This window comes from Rhinolophus ferrumequinum, chromosome 24, assembly GCF_004115265.2.
Source record: "Rhinolophus ferrumequinum isolate MPI-CBG mRhiFer1 chromosome 24, mRhiFer1_v1.p, whole genome shotgun sequence".
In the NCBI taxonomy this organism is placed as follows: domain Eukaryota; kingdom Metazoa; phylum Chordata; class Mammalia; order Chiroptera; family Rhinolophidae; genus Rhinolophus; species Rhinolophus ferrumequinum.
In genome coordinates this window covers 15,605,250-15,622,770 of record NC_046307.1, presented here as the reverse complement: position 1 = coordinate 15,622,770, position 17,521 = coordinate 15,605,250, and the positions used below count along the sequence as shown (strand labels likewise).

The 17,521-nt window shown below is 39.0% G+C and overlaps 1 protein-coding gene across 1 annotated transcript in view; it reads right to left on the bottom strand.

Moving 5' to 3' along the window:
* PCDHB15 (protocadherin beta 15) overlaps positions 1-17,521 on the bottom strand; it is a 21,847-nt gene extending 4,326 nt beyond the window's left edge. Inside the window, exons 1-3 of the mRNA XM_033095988.1 lie at positions 12,768-17,521; positions 3,260-3,320; positions 2,019-2,159 (exon numbers count right to left, since the gene is read on the bottom strand). Of these exons, the coding sequence (XP_032951879.1) occupies positions 2,140-2,159; positions 3,260-3,320; positions 12,768-15,023 (2,337 nt within the window). The 5' untranslated portion in view covers positions 15,024-17,521 and the 3' untranslated portion in view covers positions 2,019-2,139. The remainder of the gene's footprint in view (positions 1-2,018; positions 2,160-3,259; positions 3,321-12,767) is intronic.

Below are 17,521 nucleotides of genomic sequence, written 5' to 3'. Positions count from 1 at the left end.
AAGATAAATGGACAGGATCCTGTTTGGAAGACCACCACTCTAAAGGAAGGAGGTAAAAACAATTCAGCTTCATGGGCTGAACTGCATGCTGTTTTCCCAGCAGTTATGGAAGAATTGAACAGTGGGAGGAGCCCTTATGTTTGGCTTTTTACTGGCCATATGGTCATACAGGAGGGCAATGGAAACCTGGCCTGTTAAAGGGATGTTTATATGGGGCACAACCTTACGGAAATTTGAGGGGTGTGTTAAAGTAGGACATGTTGATGTCCATCAGAACTCCCTTGCAGCTTTGGGAGGTGATTGGAATCAACAAGCAGATATCCCCAAGAGTTGCTTAAGGTCACCACCTGGGTCCATGAAATAAGTGGATATTGAGGGTCTGCAGCAATGCAGGGATGGGCTGAATCTAGATATATTCCTCTTGTACCCCCTGAGGCACAAAGTGCCAGTAAGAACTGGTCTGTTTGCCAACAAAAGAGACAGACTGCTGATGGCTGTGGAGCAGATTTCCTGGTCTGAAGGACCTGAACACAGCTTGCCAGTCAAGCTGATATTGGTAACCCTGGCGGGGGGGTGGGGTGCACAGATGCAACCTGACAGGAATAGACACTGACTCTGGACTGCACTTGGCTTACCCGGTGGTAGATGCAAATGCTCAGAGTATGATGAAAGAACCGGAACACAAGATAATTCATTGATTTGGACAGCTGACTGTCATTTCTTCAGACCTAGGAATTCACTTTATGGCCTATAATATCCAACAATAGACAGAGAGATGTCCTCCTCAGAGAATAGTTTGATAGAGAATTGGACTGGGCAATTAAAACATTGGTTGTCTAAAACACGGGGAGATAACAGCATGAAGGGCTGGCTAACATGACTTCAAGAGTGTGTGCTCCCACTCAACATGAACATGAGTGGGGCTAAAAAACTATTCCCACTGGATAGATGTGTCTGTTTTTCTAGTGGATCTGGGGAAGGAGGGTGGGGAAGGTGCTGGCATACTTTCTTCTCCACAGCACCTCAACCCTTTTTCTCCCTACCTGATGCAGGGGTTATAGGACTATGGCTGCAACTATAAGGGCTGGAAGCAGGGTTGATTCCTGAGCAGAAACTGTAATGATGTTTTTAACCTTTATGTTGGAAGTCCTGATGGGCCTGATGGGGAAGGATGTGCCTTCACCCAACCTGGCAAAATTGGGATTGACAGTGAATGCAGCTATACTGCCTGGTGGTAACACTAGCCCACTAGCTATGTACCTGTGTAACCTTACTCTGTGAACAGGAGTGGACTGAGGGGGTTCTATTTTGCTAGATTAGTATTGTTGCCTGCAATCTAGACCAGCATGGTGGCCTAACCTAATGTCCCTTCCAAAGGTGGAAATATTTGGGATTAAAAGAAGAGAAGAAAACAGTAACTGTGGGTAAAGGAATGAATGAATGGGTTATGTAATCAGGGAAATCCAATATTGCCTTAACACCTCGTAAGAAGCTCAGAGCAAGAGATACAGACTTTCTTGTTACCAATCCTCTAATCTTATTCCTTTCTTCCCCTTGTCATACGGGCCAAACTATTAGCCACTGCGCATGAATAAATACTGTTATAGGTTGATTTGTGTCTTCTCTGAAAAAGACATGTTGGTGTTCTAACCCCCAGTTCCTCAGAATGTAATTTATTTGGAGATAGGGTCTTAACAGAGGTAAAATGAGGTAAAGGTAAAATGAGGTCACTAGGATGGGCCCTAATCCAATTATTTCCCCTTATGAAAAGGGGAAATTTCGACACACAGACACACATAGAGGGAAGACTAGTGAACAGACACAGAGAGAAGATGGTCACCTACAAACCAAGAAAAGAGCCTTGGGACAGATTCTTTCTCTTAGCCTTCACAAGGAACCAAACCTGCTAGCGTCTTGATTTCAGAACTCTAGCCTTCAGAACTGTGAGAAGATAAACTACCCATTGTGGTACTTTGTTATGGCAGCCCCAGAAAACTAATACAAATGTGAATCCATACCTCTGGCCATCTTTCTTTCCAGGAAAAGTGAACAGTCAGATGTACCACTCGAACTTCTTTCTTATTAGGAGGAGTTCCCTTCGGAATCAGTCTTGCTGGATATAATACTCTAGCAGTCTCCTTATGGCTTGTGCCAGATTTCTGTGTGGAAATATTTCTAAATTAGGCTCAAATTTTCCCTCTGTAGTCATCTGATCACAGGAAACTCCCAATAAGACCAGAGATGTAGGTTGAAAGAGAGGTGGTAATGCAGGAGTAGTAGGTGCAGTAGTAGGTGCAGTGTAAACCATCCACTCATGAGACATATTTATGCTCTTCAAACCTGCTCGTGTATGATTTTGTGTTACCACTTCCACTTGAAGAGGAGTGCTGCTACACATGAAACCAATTTTATGGTTTGATGAACCAAGTAGCATCTAGTAAATTCTAGGTATCTCAGATCACCTGTTCACTTAGTGACCCATAGTCAGAGGTTCAGTCTCTACCATGGTCCAATAGCAAGCCACAAGCTGTATTACCAAGTTGGAATCTCTAGGAAGCCAACTCTGAGATAGAGTTAGAGTGTAGGGTGTTTGCTAGGGAGCACTTTGCGATTAATATCTGTAGAATGGAGGTGATGGGGGCAGGATGCAATAGTAGCCACTCAACAATGCAATAGGGAATAAAATTATTCGTTGTTTTTGCTGCAACATTGTATGACTCAGAAAAACAGCCACTAGAAGTACTATAAGAATTATATGTTCACTATAGAAATTAGAAATTTCACAAATATGGAGAAGTGGGTATCAGAGGATTGGAGAAAGTCTCTAATCACGATATCCTGAAACAGCAGTATGAATGGGAAGGTTTGAGTTTGCAAGGAAATTTAAACAGTTGTGCATGTCTAGCTTCCAAGGTGGGACCATGAAGAGTGAGCTCATGCAGATGTTTGTGGAAGCTGCCACCTCTGAGGGAACTGAAGTTAAGTGCTTGGTGATTCACTCAATGCTGATTTTTTCATTTTTAACAAAGCCTGTAGTCAGGAAGACAAGCTTGAAACTTATGAAGAGTTCCAGATCTGTTTGTCAGTCTGCGACTTCCATATACTTTTGAGATTAAGGGCTTCTTCTTAATTTCTGCATATCAGATCCAATGCAGGTCCCTCTTTTGTCGAATTCTAACTTATACCAACAAAGCAAAGACAATTCTGGAAAACATAGTCCTAAGTCTCATATAACACAATCCAGGACAACCATCATTACCTTTAGCTTTCTTCCTCATGGTTGCCAGATCTCTCTTTTCAACTTGAAGTATTGTGTTCAACTGGAAGGAGGAGCAAAGTACAAAAGGTGAAATTACCAAGTCTGATGAAACCATCCTTTTTTGATAACTGCATATTTTAAATTTATATCAACTTCTTATTGACCAGCACAATTAGTTGTAGACTACACTAGCTACAAAAATGTTGAAGATACATTTCTCAGCAGTAAAGATCATTAACCTGAAAATTTGTAAGTTCTTTTAGTAAGGAAGAAGGGCAGAATGGATATTATGTAGGCAAATCCCAGGGTCTACCACAGTCGGCCAGAAAGAAAATTGCAAGAATTACGAAAGTCAATGATCACAGTGGTCACACACATTGCATATAGTAGAAATTAATTAAAACAATTAACAAAACTAATTTCAAATATACTTACTTGCATATTAAAAATAAACTTTATTTCAGTCCAAGGAGACTTCACAATGGAAATGAGAAATAAATAAATAAATAAATAAATAAATAAATAAATAATTGGTGCAAAAGTAATTGTGGTTTAAAGGTTAAAAATGATTGCAAAAACCACAATCACTTTTGCACCAACCTAATATATACACCAAAATGAAAATAATACATATCAAAAGTTGTGTGATATAGGTGAAAAGGTACTGGGAACAATATTTATATCACTATAGAGGTTTATATTAGAAAATGAAAGCTACAAATTCTGACACTTCAAAGATGAGACACTGATAAAACAATTCCATGATTACAACATTTTAAAGATTTCTACTCCGTTATGAATTTCTTTCATAGTAAGAGAAGAGATGCACCTGAAGGCATTCCCACATTGGTCTCTCTCCAATGTGATTTTTCACATTTCTTTGAAGTACGAGGGAAGACTAAATAATTTTCCACATTCTTTACATTTCTATCTCCCAGTATGAGTTCTCACTTGCTGACTAAGGAATGAGAAAGACTTCAAGGCTTTCCCACGTTTTTTAGCTCTATATGGTTTCTCTTCAGTATGTGTTCTCACATGTGTCCGAAAGTGTTAGGAATGATATTTCCCCACATTTCTCATTAATATGGTTTCTCTGTAATGTGAATTTTCACATGGCTTTGAAAACCTTAGATACAAGTTAAGACTTTCCAACACTCCAAATATTGATGAAATTGCTCTCCAGCGAGTTGTCATATTTCCTAAGGAATGAGGAGAAGCTGAAGGCATTTCATACACTCACAGTGTTTCTCTCCAATGTGCATTATCACATTTATAGTAAAATGTGAAGAATAATGGAAGGATCTGTTGCACTGTTTACAATTATAGGGCCTATGTCCAGTGTTTGTATTCATGTGGTTATTAAAGGAGGGGAAATTGTAGTCTTTTCCATATTCCTTACATTATGTATAGAGCTCCTTTATGATATGTTTTCTCACTTGTATAGTAAGCTTTGAGGAATAAGTGAAGGTTTTCCTATATTCCTTATATTCATAAGGCTTCTCTCCTATATGAGTTCTTAGATGTATGGTAAAGGAGGTGAAAGAAATAAAGCCTTTCAAACGTTCTTTTACATCAGTGGGGTATATTTTCAATGTAAGTTCTCACATGTGCCCTAAAGAGTGAGGGACACTTGATTCTCCTACACTTTTTATATGAATAGAATTTCTCGCCAGTGAGAGTTTTCTTATTTTCTAAGAAATGAAAGCAGATGGAAAGCTTCTTCAAATTTTTTCACATTATATGAATATAAGGCTTATCTCCACCATGAATTTTTACATGTACAGCAATGGAAGAAGAAGGAATAAAGGCTTTCATACACTTTGTATGTTCATAGTATTCTTCCCCAATGTGAATTTTCATGAGCCCTAAGATACAAAGAACAGCTGTGAAGGGTTCTCTATATTCCTTACATTGACATGGTTTGTGTCCAATGCATGGTCTCTATGTGTCTTAATAAGTGAACAATTAATGAAGGCTTTCTCATATCCAATAAATTCATAGGATTTCTCTTCAGTATGAGTTCTCTAGTGCACATTTAAATTTGGAATCTGACTACTGCAGGCTTTTCCACAATAATTACCCTCATTACATTTCTCTCCAGTATGGAATATTTTATACACAGTAGGTATCAAGTTCTTTCTGAAATATTTTCCAATTTGATTATATTCATAGAGGTTCTCTACCACATGAATTCTTAAATATCTCACCTGTGTTTTACACTAATTTTTCTGTACTATGGCAAAAAAGATGAGTATTACATAATAGGAAGTTGTCCACATTATAGGTGAAGTAGCATAATATTAATTTAAGGTAAATAGTGACAAGAAAGGCTATATATCCTTAGAGGAAATATCCCCCATAATGTTATTGGTAAAAGTCAATTTAGGATATAAAATGGAATACCAAAAAATACATGAGTAAGCAAAAAAATCATAATGAAAAACAAAGGAATGAAAACAGAGTATGAATACAAGATGTAACAGACACAATTATATAAATAATTATATTAAATATATATGAAATGAACTCTCCAATTAAAAGGCAGAAATGATAATACTGGTTAAAAAGCGAGATCCAACTCTATGTAGTTGACAAAAGATGGACTTAAAATATAAAGACAGGATGAAAGTAAAAGGATGAAAATTATATACAAACTCTAAGCATAAGAAATATGGGGTAATTATTAATAACAGATTGAAAGTATTTCTAGAGACTAAAAAGAATGTTTCACAATAATTAGTGTCAATTCATCAAGAAGATAAAGTAATCCTACCTATGTGCACATCTAATAACAGCTTCAAAATACATGAGGTTTTAAAAAATGCGAGAAATGAAAGGAGAAATAAACAATCACAATCATAGTTGAAGAATTTAACATTTTTCTCTCATTAGTTGATAGAACATGTAGGGCAAAATACTAAGAAAAAAGATTTAAACATTATCAAGCAACTTGATTTAATGGATATTTATAGAACACTACACACAACTGTAGAACACACCTTTATTTCAAGTATACAAAGAAACTCATCAAGATAACCCATATGTTAGATAACAACAAAATTCAATACTTTCAAACTTTGGGTATCAAAATTGATATCTCTGTATATTTGGAAATTAAGCAATGCACTTCTAGTTAACCAATGGATTAAAGAAGAAATCAACAGGGAAATTATAGGTAAATTTAGAATGAATGGTAATAAAACCACAATATCAAAATTCATGAACTGCAGCTTCAGTACTACATAGAAAGAAATTTATAATTTTAATTTATATTTTCATATATTTTAATCTGTATTAGAAAAGAAAGCCGTAGAGTCAATGATCTAAACATTCATAGAAACTACAAAAAGAAGAGAAACCCAAACTAGGTATAAAAAAAAGAAATAAAAACATAAGCGTGGAAATCAAGGAAACAAAACAGAAATTAATAGAAAAATAACAAAGAGTTGGTTTCCAAAAATATTAATAGAATTGATACAGAAATACTGATAAAGACAAAAGGAGAAAAAACATATTATACCAATATCTGGAATGAAAGAGGAGCATCATATATCGAAAAGATGATAAAGGAATATTATCAATAACTTCATGCCAATAACTTTAACATTGTAGATTAAATGGGAAAATTACTTTAAGAACACAAGACACACTGACATAAGAGGAAATGAGAATTGGAATGGCTGCATATCTAAGAAATAAAGTTTGCAATCCAAAAATCTTCCCCCACACGAACAAATGTTAGCCATTGATGACTTCTGTGATAAATTCCATCAAATACATGAAGAAGAAATAACAAATATCTTATACAAACTCTTTCATAAAAGAGAAAAGGAGGAAACAATTGCCAATTCATTTTATGAGATCAGTATAACCCTGAAACTAAAACTTGACAAAGGCATAACATTAAATATATATATTCAGAGGGTGCCAAAAAATGTATGCATATCTTGGGATGAAAACTTTCCATTTTGCTGTTTTAAGAATGCGCCGTACGCTTGTTCTGTTAACTCCTGTCCATGTGCACATTGTTTGGTAGACTTCTGTGGCGAGTGTGTAAACTGTTCCAACACTACAGCAGAAGAAGCAGGACTTGTTGCTGGGGGAGGCCTCTCGGATCTTGCCTGTGCACATCACACACAGTAAAATGTGTCTCAAACTTATCACGAATGCGTGCAATTGCTAGGCATGTTGGAGGTTCTGGTGCATACTCACGTCTCATTGTCATTGTACTTCCACAACATTCTCAAATTTCAAATACCACTTCAAAATGTTCTTGGGCTCCTCAAATGACAACCATGCTTCTGCTATTTTCTTTGATTGTCCTGCCTGTTGCATGGTGATGCAATTTTTTGAGCGAATGTCATACTACACATTGCTACCATAATTCAATTCAACTTTGAAAATAATACATAGATAACATCTCTTAAAATAAAGGTTTTTGGTATATATATATATATATACGTATCCCTCACGAATACAGATACAAAAATTCTCAACAACATAGTAGCAAATTGAATTTACCTAATATCTAATTTTTTTGCACTGCTGCATGCCACCTGGAAGAAAAACATACAATTTACCTGGTCAACCACAATCATACAGGTGTTCTCCACTCCCAGTCTGCCGGATTCTAGTTTGTCAGATCTGTGTGGCTATCTTTGTATTCTTCCACTGTCGCTGCTGCTATCCCATATTTGGAATGGAAAGGAACTTGATTCAGATTTCACTGAGCAGATTCCAGCTGTGACCCCCATCACTACTGCTGTGATGCTCCTTTGAATTTGCGAGTTGGAAATAACCAACAGGACCAGGACTAGGGCCAGGTAGGCATCTCAAAAACAAAATTAATGGGTCACCCAAAAATATGGTAGTAAAGATAGATAGTATTTAATGCAATATTCTAAGAAATCAAACTTAATGAAAAAAATCTATGATTAATAAAATATCAACATTTAAATAAAGACAGGATCCCACCCTGCACTTGTACAACTTGGTCTCACCCTAATCTCAGCCCTGTCACATCCTGATGTCAACTTTATTGTATCCTGATCTCATTGGGGAGCGTGGTGGGGGGGAGAATGACCATATCTATGTCACAGTTAGTTCTCTCTCCTGGGTTGCTCCTTCAAAATCAAGAGGGTTATCAAACTTCTATATCCAATAATGTTGCATTGTTACTTTACAAAGACAAAACTCCTCTTTCTCTCTCTCTCTCTCTCTCTCTCTCTCTATATATATATATATATATACACACACACACACACACATTTATATATTACATAAAGTTTTATTACATAAAGGAAAAAATATCTTTACTGGTATATATCTGTGCATGCAGTGCATCTCCACCATCTACTAAAGCTACCTTCTCACCCACACACATGCTCAAATGCCCACATGTACAAATACACAAAATACACAAACACTCTGGGTGCATCTGTGAAGTTCTAAAATTGTTTGAGGCATTACCATTCATGTATTGTGATAGATTTCTATTGATTTTTCATGATTATGCTGATAAACTGGGAGTAATGCTCTTTTCGAGGTATTCCAGATCAATTCATGAAAGACATAAGTATTAATCGTTTGGAGGTGCCTTTAAAGTCTACACTTTACCAATAAAGTATTTGTAAAGTAAGAAAGGAAAGAAGTAGTGGATACAGACACGTTGTGGTCTCTGGGCCTTTTTTAAAACACTCCTCTCCTTATATTGAAAAGGTTGTCAGGAATTTTTGATCCTTCCACCAGGTATATTCTGTCAAAACATGTAGATTACTAATATGCTTATGAAGATTTTCAGGACTCATATTTAGCCAATTTATTTTACTAAGCAAGATTTTTAGTCCTGCTATTTTCTTGCCTTAGAGGGAAACCAGTGTTCTAGATGGCTGCATAAACATCAATAGTCATTTTGTCAAGATACCACTAATGCAAGTTTAAAAGTATAACTGGCATTTATCAGCTTACCTTCTTAGTTTCTATTCTCCAAAACTCAATGCTTTGGGTTGCTACTAGCTAGGAATATTCCTTTAAAAGTTCAGTTATCTGTGTATGTCAGTATTAGCCAAATTGCAAGATAACTGAATGAAGATAGTCAGCTCTGAGTACTGACGTACTAGCACCTAATAGCACCTAAGGGAAAGCAAAACTACTTTTCTGACAAGCATCTCATACATCTTCAATAGACAACCTGAGACCTAGTCAGACAACTGTGTAAATCAGCCTTACTTGTGAGGAAAAGAGGTGTGGCAGGTTCGAATGCATTTGTCTGCAATCAACAAAAAACCCAATTACACTTACTTAATGCCATAGGGATTTATTTATATCATGCAACTTGGGAGAAGGTAGTGTATAGCTGTTGCAGCAGCTTAACCATGCCATAAGAAATTCAGGGGCTTTCTATTTTATCATACTTAGTACATAGACCTTTATTTTATGGCACTCATTTTTTTTTTTAAGGAGGGCGCAGCTCACAGTAACCCATGTGGGGATCGAACCCACAACCTTAGTGTTATTAGCACCACGCTCTAACCAACTGAGCGCATGGCACTTATCTTATGGTTGCAAGTTGACCGCTTGAACTCAAATTGGGTATTTCCCAATACCCATGTTGGTTAAGAAAAAAGAAAATTGGCGAAAGACCTGAGGAACATGCCACCTTGGACTAGCCATTTCAAAGTATTTCCCTTAAGCCCAAACCCCCAATTATACTTTTAAATCATTAGCAATAACAGAGTTATATGACACTCCTACCTTTAAGGGATTATGGGAATATGAATATTTTGGCCTACATTAGGAGAAGACAAAGAAAAATGGGTTTGGAAATGGCTTTTTTAGCAGACATGTGCATTCATTTCTATTGCAGCTGTAACAAATTACCATGAACTTAGTGGCTTAAAAACATTACCTTACAGTTCTGGAGATCAAAAGTTAAACTGGGCTGCAGTTAAGGCAGGGCTGTATTCCCTTATGGAAGCTCTAAGAGAGAAGAGATTTTCTTGCCTTTTCTCGCTTCTAGAGGCTGCCTGTATGCCTTCACTTGTAGCTCCTTTCCACCTTCAAAGTCAGTAACGGCTGGTTCAGTCTTGTCGTTTTCACGTAATATCACTCTGATACCGATTCTTCTGCTTCCCACATCCGCTTCCTCTTGTGATTATACTGGAACCACCTGGATAATCTATGGTAATCTCCTTAGTTAAAGGTCAGCTGATTATCAACCTTAATTCCATCTGCAACCTTAATTCCCCTTTGCCACATAACACCCATGGTTTTCTCTCCAGAACATGCTTTCCTGACAGTGAATCTCATAATTTTAGTATCTTTTACAATTTGGCTGAGAATTTCCCAAATCATCAAATTCTGTTTCCTGTTTGCTTAATCGGTATTCCCTCAATCTACCTCAATTCTTCTCACATGTTACTGAAAACAGCAAGAAGAAACCAGGCTGCAACTTCAACCCTTTGACTGGAAATCTCAGCTAAATGTTCAAGTTCATTGTATACAAGTCTTTTTTCCCACACTTCCACTGCAGAACACAATTCAACCTAAATTTTCTGCCACCATATAAGGATTCCCTTTCCTCCAGTTTCCAATAACATTTTCATCATTGCTTTCTGAGCCCTGACCAGGAGTGACTAACATCCATATTTCTACCAACAGTCTCTTTATAATGACTTAGGTATTCTATAAGGCAATGTATGTTTTCTCCACCATGCTCCTTACTTCCTCCTGAGTCTTTGCTAGCAGAATTGTTGTCATCCATGCTGCAACTAACAATCTGCCCAAAGCAATCTAGGCTTTTTCCATCACTCTCTATGAAATTCTTCCAGCCTTTGCCTACTGCCCAATTCCAAAGCAACTTTCATATTTTTAGCTATTTGTTACAGCAGCACTCCATTTTCAGGTACCAAACCCTGTATCAGTCAAGGTTCAACCATAAGAACTGAACCAGCAGGAGATCCGTATTAAGAGATTTATTCAATTGTGGGAAGTGGCTAGGTAAGTCCAAAATCTGAGGCACAAGCAATTAAAAAGGGGAGGCTGGAACTCTGGGATACAAGCTAAAGCTGCTGCCCAGAGTCAGAATTTCTTCATCTCAGGGAAGACTCAGCTCTGCTTTTAAGGCCTTTCAACTGATTGAATCATGCCCACCCAGACCATCTAGGACATTCTCCCTATTTTAAGATTAGCTGATTAGCAACCTTAATTCCATCTGAACCTTAATTCTTGTTTGCAATATAACATAACATAACATAGTTACAGGTTCCAGGGAATAGGATGTGTACATTTTAGGGGGCCAGTATTCTGCCTCCCACACCATTTGATAGTATCTGCAAAAGTAAGAGGTTCCTAGAGATAGATGAGTCCTGACAACAGAGCTGATTATTTCTTCAAATCATTCAACACTCTCATTAACAATCCTTTACTAAGTTTCCTTTAGTAAACTAATATTAATTCTACAATACATTCTTTAAAATTCCTTATCAGCCAGAACCTTTATATCATCCAAAGGCAAGTAGATACTGGCACGCTGTGCATTCAAAAACTCCTACAGGTCCAGAATTCGGAGTTCACTTGAGAATTTCTCTGCAATAGCAAGGGACATTGCAGGCAATGACTTACTTGGTCCTAAAGTCCACTGGCCTTTAGAGTACATAGGAACACCTTAAACACAGTCAATCTGGGCATCAATAAACCTATCCAGGACTCTTATCAGGATCATAACTTCAGTCAGATATAATGAAGAACTCATAAGTCTTTTAGACATTACATGAGAAAGAATAGATGATAAAGATATATTTTCATGAGGTGATACACATATTTTAGAGTGAAAGTCTAATGATTAAAAGTGTGATTTTTGAAATAATTAGAATGAAATTATTCATGTTGCTTCCTATTAAAACAAAAATCCAAATGGAATTTGGAAGAAACCAGACATAGGTAAATACAAATTAATTGTACCTCAAACAGAAAAGGGATTATAAAAAAGTCATAGCTGTGTCAATTATAAAAGCTAAAAAGACCTCTGATAATTTAAAAATGAAATATAATAAAGGAATCAGATATCCTTTGCAGTGTTATATAGTGAGATGAGTACTTTTTAAATTAGAATTATGTTTATCCTGAGAGGTTAACTTTCATATTAACCTTTAGGAATGAATACTAAAAATTTAATCAGAAATATGAAATTTCCTGATATAAATATTTTACTAATAATACAATAATTGGAAAAATGATTATAGGACAATCAGACCAACAAAACAAAGAGCAAAATTACTAAGAAAAATAGAAAAAAACAAGTAGAATTAAAAGCTACTACTGGATTTTTAAAAAAAAAAGATAAAGGAGACAACGCTAAGGTTGAAGTGGGGAAGTTTCAGATACCTAAACTATTTTGTAAGGTTGGATTTCCCTCTGACTTCCTCCCAAGTTCCTGGCCTAGAATATTGGGGAACATAGGCTTCAGGAACTTGAACTCCTTACTCCCAGAGTCTCCCGTCAGACACACCTCATACTGGTAGCTCTGGGAAAGGGTCCCAGTACCGCTGACGTCCACCAGGTGGCCCGGAAAGTGGCCCTCGGGCACCGAGCAGCCACCCAACGAGGCGGCCCTGCCCCTCCTGCACAGCCGCGCCGCGACGAACGCCAGCACCGAGAACAGGAAGAGCGACGACACCGACGCCAACGCGATGACCAGGTAGACCGTGAGCGGGTCGGCCTGGGCCGGGTCGGCCGCCGCTTCCGGGAGCGGCAGGTAGGGCTGCGAGAAGCCGTCCACCAGCAGCACGTGCAGCGTGACGCTGGCCGACAGCGGCGGCTCGCCGTTGTCCTTGACCAGCACCACCAGCCTGTGCTTGGCCGCGTCGCGCTCGCTCAGCAGCCGCGCCGTGCGCACCTCGCCGTTGTGCGCCCACACGCCGAACAGCCCGGGCTCCGTGGCCTTGAGCAGCTGGTACGACAGCCAGGCGTTCTGGCCCGAGTCTCCGTCCACCGCCACCACCTTGCTCACCAGGTAGCCCGGCTCGGCCGCCCTGGGCACCAGCTCGGTGCAGGGCGCAGAGCCGTTCTGCAGCGGGTACAGCACGAAGGGCGAGTTGTCGTTGGCGTCCAGCACCAGCACGCGCACCAGCGCCTGGCTGCTCAGCGCAGGGGAGCCGCGGTCCGTGGAGCCCACGCGGAACTCCAAGGCCTGCAGGGCCTCGTAATCCAGCGCCCTCAGGGCGAACAGCTGCCCGTTGTCGGCGTTGATGGACACCAGGGAGGCCAGGGGCAGGTGCGGGTCCTGTGGCGGCAGCAGCGAGTAGGTGACCTGGGCGTTGGCGCCCGCGTCTCTGTCGGTGGCGCTGACGCTGCCTATGTGCAGGGCGGGGCTGTTGTTCTCGCGGACGAACAGGGTGTAGGAGGTTTGGGTGAAGGCCGGGGCGTTGTCGTTGACATCGAAGACCAGCACGGTTATGTTGTGCTGGGTTTTCAACGTGGGGGTTCCCAAGTCGGTAACGGTGATGGTGACGTTATACTCGGATTGGTTCTCTCTGTCCAGCGCCCCATTTGTTACCAGGGTGTAGAAATTCTCTGCAGATGGTTTCAGGAGGAAGGGGAGATCATCTGGAATGGAGCATGTCATCCTTCCGTTGTCCCCTGAATCTCGGTCTCGAGTCCTAAACAGGGCCACTTCTGTCTCGGGGGAATTTTCAGGAATGGGGCTGGTCAGTGATGAAATAGTTAGTTCTGGGGAGTTATCGTTAACATCCACCACCTCAATGGAAACAGAGCATTTTCCGGAAAGTCCCCCACCATCAGACGCATCTATATCCAGCTCATAAGAGGATACTGTCTCAAAATCTAATTTTTTAATTAGTCGAACTTCTCCCGAAAGGCTGTTTAGCTCAAAAGTTGTGCTTATCTCCTGAGAACTATAAAAAAGGGAGTATGATATCTCTCCATTTGTCCCAGTGTCTAAATCTCTAGCAGAGACCTTGACAATTAGGGCGCCTACAGGGCTGTTCTCCGGGACCTGCACCTGGTAGAGTGTCTGCTCAAACTCAGGGGCGTTGTCATTGACGTCCAAAACCAAGATGCGGACCTGAGCGGTGCCAGACCGGGGTGGAGAGCCGCCATCCAGCGCTGTGAGGGTTAACCTGAACTCGGCCTGCTCCTCTCGATCCAGGTCTTTGTCCAGCACCAGCTCTGGATATTTCCTGCCATCCCCCCGATTGCGGGTGGAAACGTGGAAATGAGATTTGGGACTGATATTGTAGTTTTGGATATTGTTGTTGCCCACGTCCAAGTCCTGGGCTTTTTTCAGAGGAAACACGGTCCCAGGAGCGCTATTCTCCGGGATTTTCAGCGTCATTTCTCTTTCGGGAAACTCAGGAGAATGATCGTTTATGTCTCTCACCAGTAGCTCAGCTCGAAATACTCCCAATGGTTTTTTCAATAACACTTGGAAATGCATTACACATGGATCAGTGGGTCCGCACATTTCCTCGCGGTCCAGTTTCTCATTTAGTATCAAGTCCCCGGTCTGCAGATCAAGCTGCAATCGGGGTTCGTTATCCTCAGAGACCACCCGGGCTCCCCGAGCAGCTAGTTCCTCCACTCCCAGCCCCAGATCCTTAGCCAGGTTGGCCACAAAGGAGCCGCTCTCTGTTTCCTCCATCACGGAATAACGACGGGATTCCCAGCCCGCCAGAGCCACTCCCATCAAAAGAAAGAAAATCAGGACTTGCCTTTGTTTAGGTAAGCGCTCCCCTCCGGCCTCCATCTTTATTCCACCAGTGCTTTTCCAAGAACAGGGCCCAGCTCTACCTTAGGTAGCGAGGGAAAGAGACAGTGATGGATCTCTCAGTTGGTAACCTGTCCAGAAATGTCGGTGACTAACATTCTCTGGAAACTTACAGGTCCTGAACTGTTTGCAGGCTTTTCTCGTCCGCTAGAGATCTGAGGTTGAGTTCATAGCATTTCCGGGGCTTTTTTTGTTTTTGTTTTTTTTGACACCTTAGCCTGCAGCGCCACCATGCGTTGTCTTCGAAAAGAATTGCTACAATTGTATTCTCTTGATATATATATTATACTTGTAATAATCTAGTAATCCCAATAATCTATCTGTTTAGTAATTCCAATAATCTATTGGGAGTTTGGAAATGGTTTGGGAGAGATGATGTATTCATAAAACCATGCAATGATAATATTCATCCTTCATTCAAAGAAGTATTATTGATATCTATGTACTAGGTTCTTAAATACATCAGTAAACAACCCAACGTGGTTCCTGCCTTCTAGAACCTGTAGTCTGTGTGGTGCTCTGAGGAGAACTGAGAAGTGAAAGAAGACTTACTAGTGATCAGTCATCTTGTAAAATAACAATATACACTTATGTGATTTCTTAAAATTTTCTCAGCAAAAAGAAAGAATTCCTCTAGATTTTCTTTCAAATTCTAGGCAGCCTACGTGCCAGAATTGTGGTTCTTACTGGTTGAATAACATCAAGGGAAAAGCTACTAGTTAATTCCAGTTTATATACCCTTTCTACATAAGGTCAGAGATCTATGATTTTATGAAACTCAAACTATGGGAAAATGCATATGAGGGCACTTCCTATAGCCCTTGCCCTGCTTTGTCTGCTTAGCATTGCTCACCATGTGATATAGCATATATGTACATGTTTAATTATTTCTTTTCTGTGTCATTTTGAGTTCCAGACTTTGTTTTATTCACCTCTATATCCCTCAACATCTAATCCCTGGCACATGGTAGATGCTCAACAAATATTTGTTGAATTGATCAATGAATAAATTATAATTTAAAAATTTTGACACATAAGTTCTCCTAATGTTTTTTTTTTTTTTTTGCTGGGATCCTAGTTCGTTATATGAGCTGGATAAACAAGACACCATGTTCCCAAGTAGCTATTTTCTATGCTCTTTTGAATAGTAATTTGAAATAATTCAGAATGATCTATAATGTTTTTCACTAAATGGTAAAATATCCTGGCTCCCTCTAAACAAATGGATACATTATAAAAATGAAAGAACATAACAACCAGGCTATAATGATTCTACAAAAAAGGTATACATCTTTTTGACACACATTTTACATTGTCAATGTTATGTCACATAAATGCTATCATGGCACTGATGATATTAAAAACTCTTATATAATAGACTTATAAGAATTTCTACTAAACACTCCACAAAGTGTACAATTTGGAAATATCCATCAATTCTCAAAATTATACAGCCCAACAAAAGATTGTGCTTGTCCCTTATAGACTAGTAATATTCCACAACCTTTAGACCGAAACATGGTTAAATTAATATGAAAATTACAATTTATAAAATCTCAAATTAATAATAAGCTTCAATACATACAAGAATATCTAAACATGTTTTTGACAAGTGAAAAACCCCACCTAACTATCCTAATTAGAGGGAAATTTATTGAAAGAGCACTTGTTTACAAAAACCCAAGGGAGAAAGTAGGCTTCAGAGGGGCTGGAAAATGTACAACGAGGTTACTCTTTAAGCACCTCCTTCCTTCTTGTCTCTAAGTGGATTGACTTTCTGTGCTTCTTTCTGTGTATTTAGCCAACATGATACTACTTTCTTGTTAAGTTCTTAACAGAGAGACTATTTTATAGCTGGTTTCTAAAGCTTTTTTTTTTTTTTAACAGAGCGAATCAGATTGGCAAAGCTTGGATCAGCAATGTCTACCACCTTGTCTGACTGTCTGAAATCACAGAGGGAGATGGGTCATTAAAATAAAGATGGCTGCAACAGTAAATGTCTACTGAAAAGAGAAGATTCCAGAAAGAGATGGGGTCTATTATTAAATATCTGGAAACAATCTACTAATCTTTCAATAATACTCATATAGTATATACTGAAATTGATATAAAGAGATTAAAAGACTTTAAATATAGGAAAAATTGTAGTTTTTTCCATTTAATACTTCTGTAAAACAAAAACATGCAATTTTTGCTGACATTTCTCCATGTAAAAATTTAACATGAGTAGGCATATCATATCAAGCTGAAGATATACGAATAACTATATTTGTATCAATGCCGTCTCCTAAGTAACCACAACATCAAAAATATAGAAAATGTTTCTGGACAACATTCCAACAGAGAATGAGGCTGGGGTCATCTTCAAATCAGTAGTGGTTGATAATGAAAAGTTGATAAATTGAACAAAATTCATGACTTTTTAGTAATGAGGCAAAGTTGCAAGTTCTTTGTCTAAATCAAAATAGAAATGATAA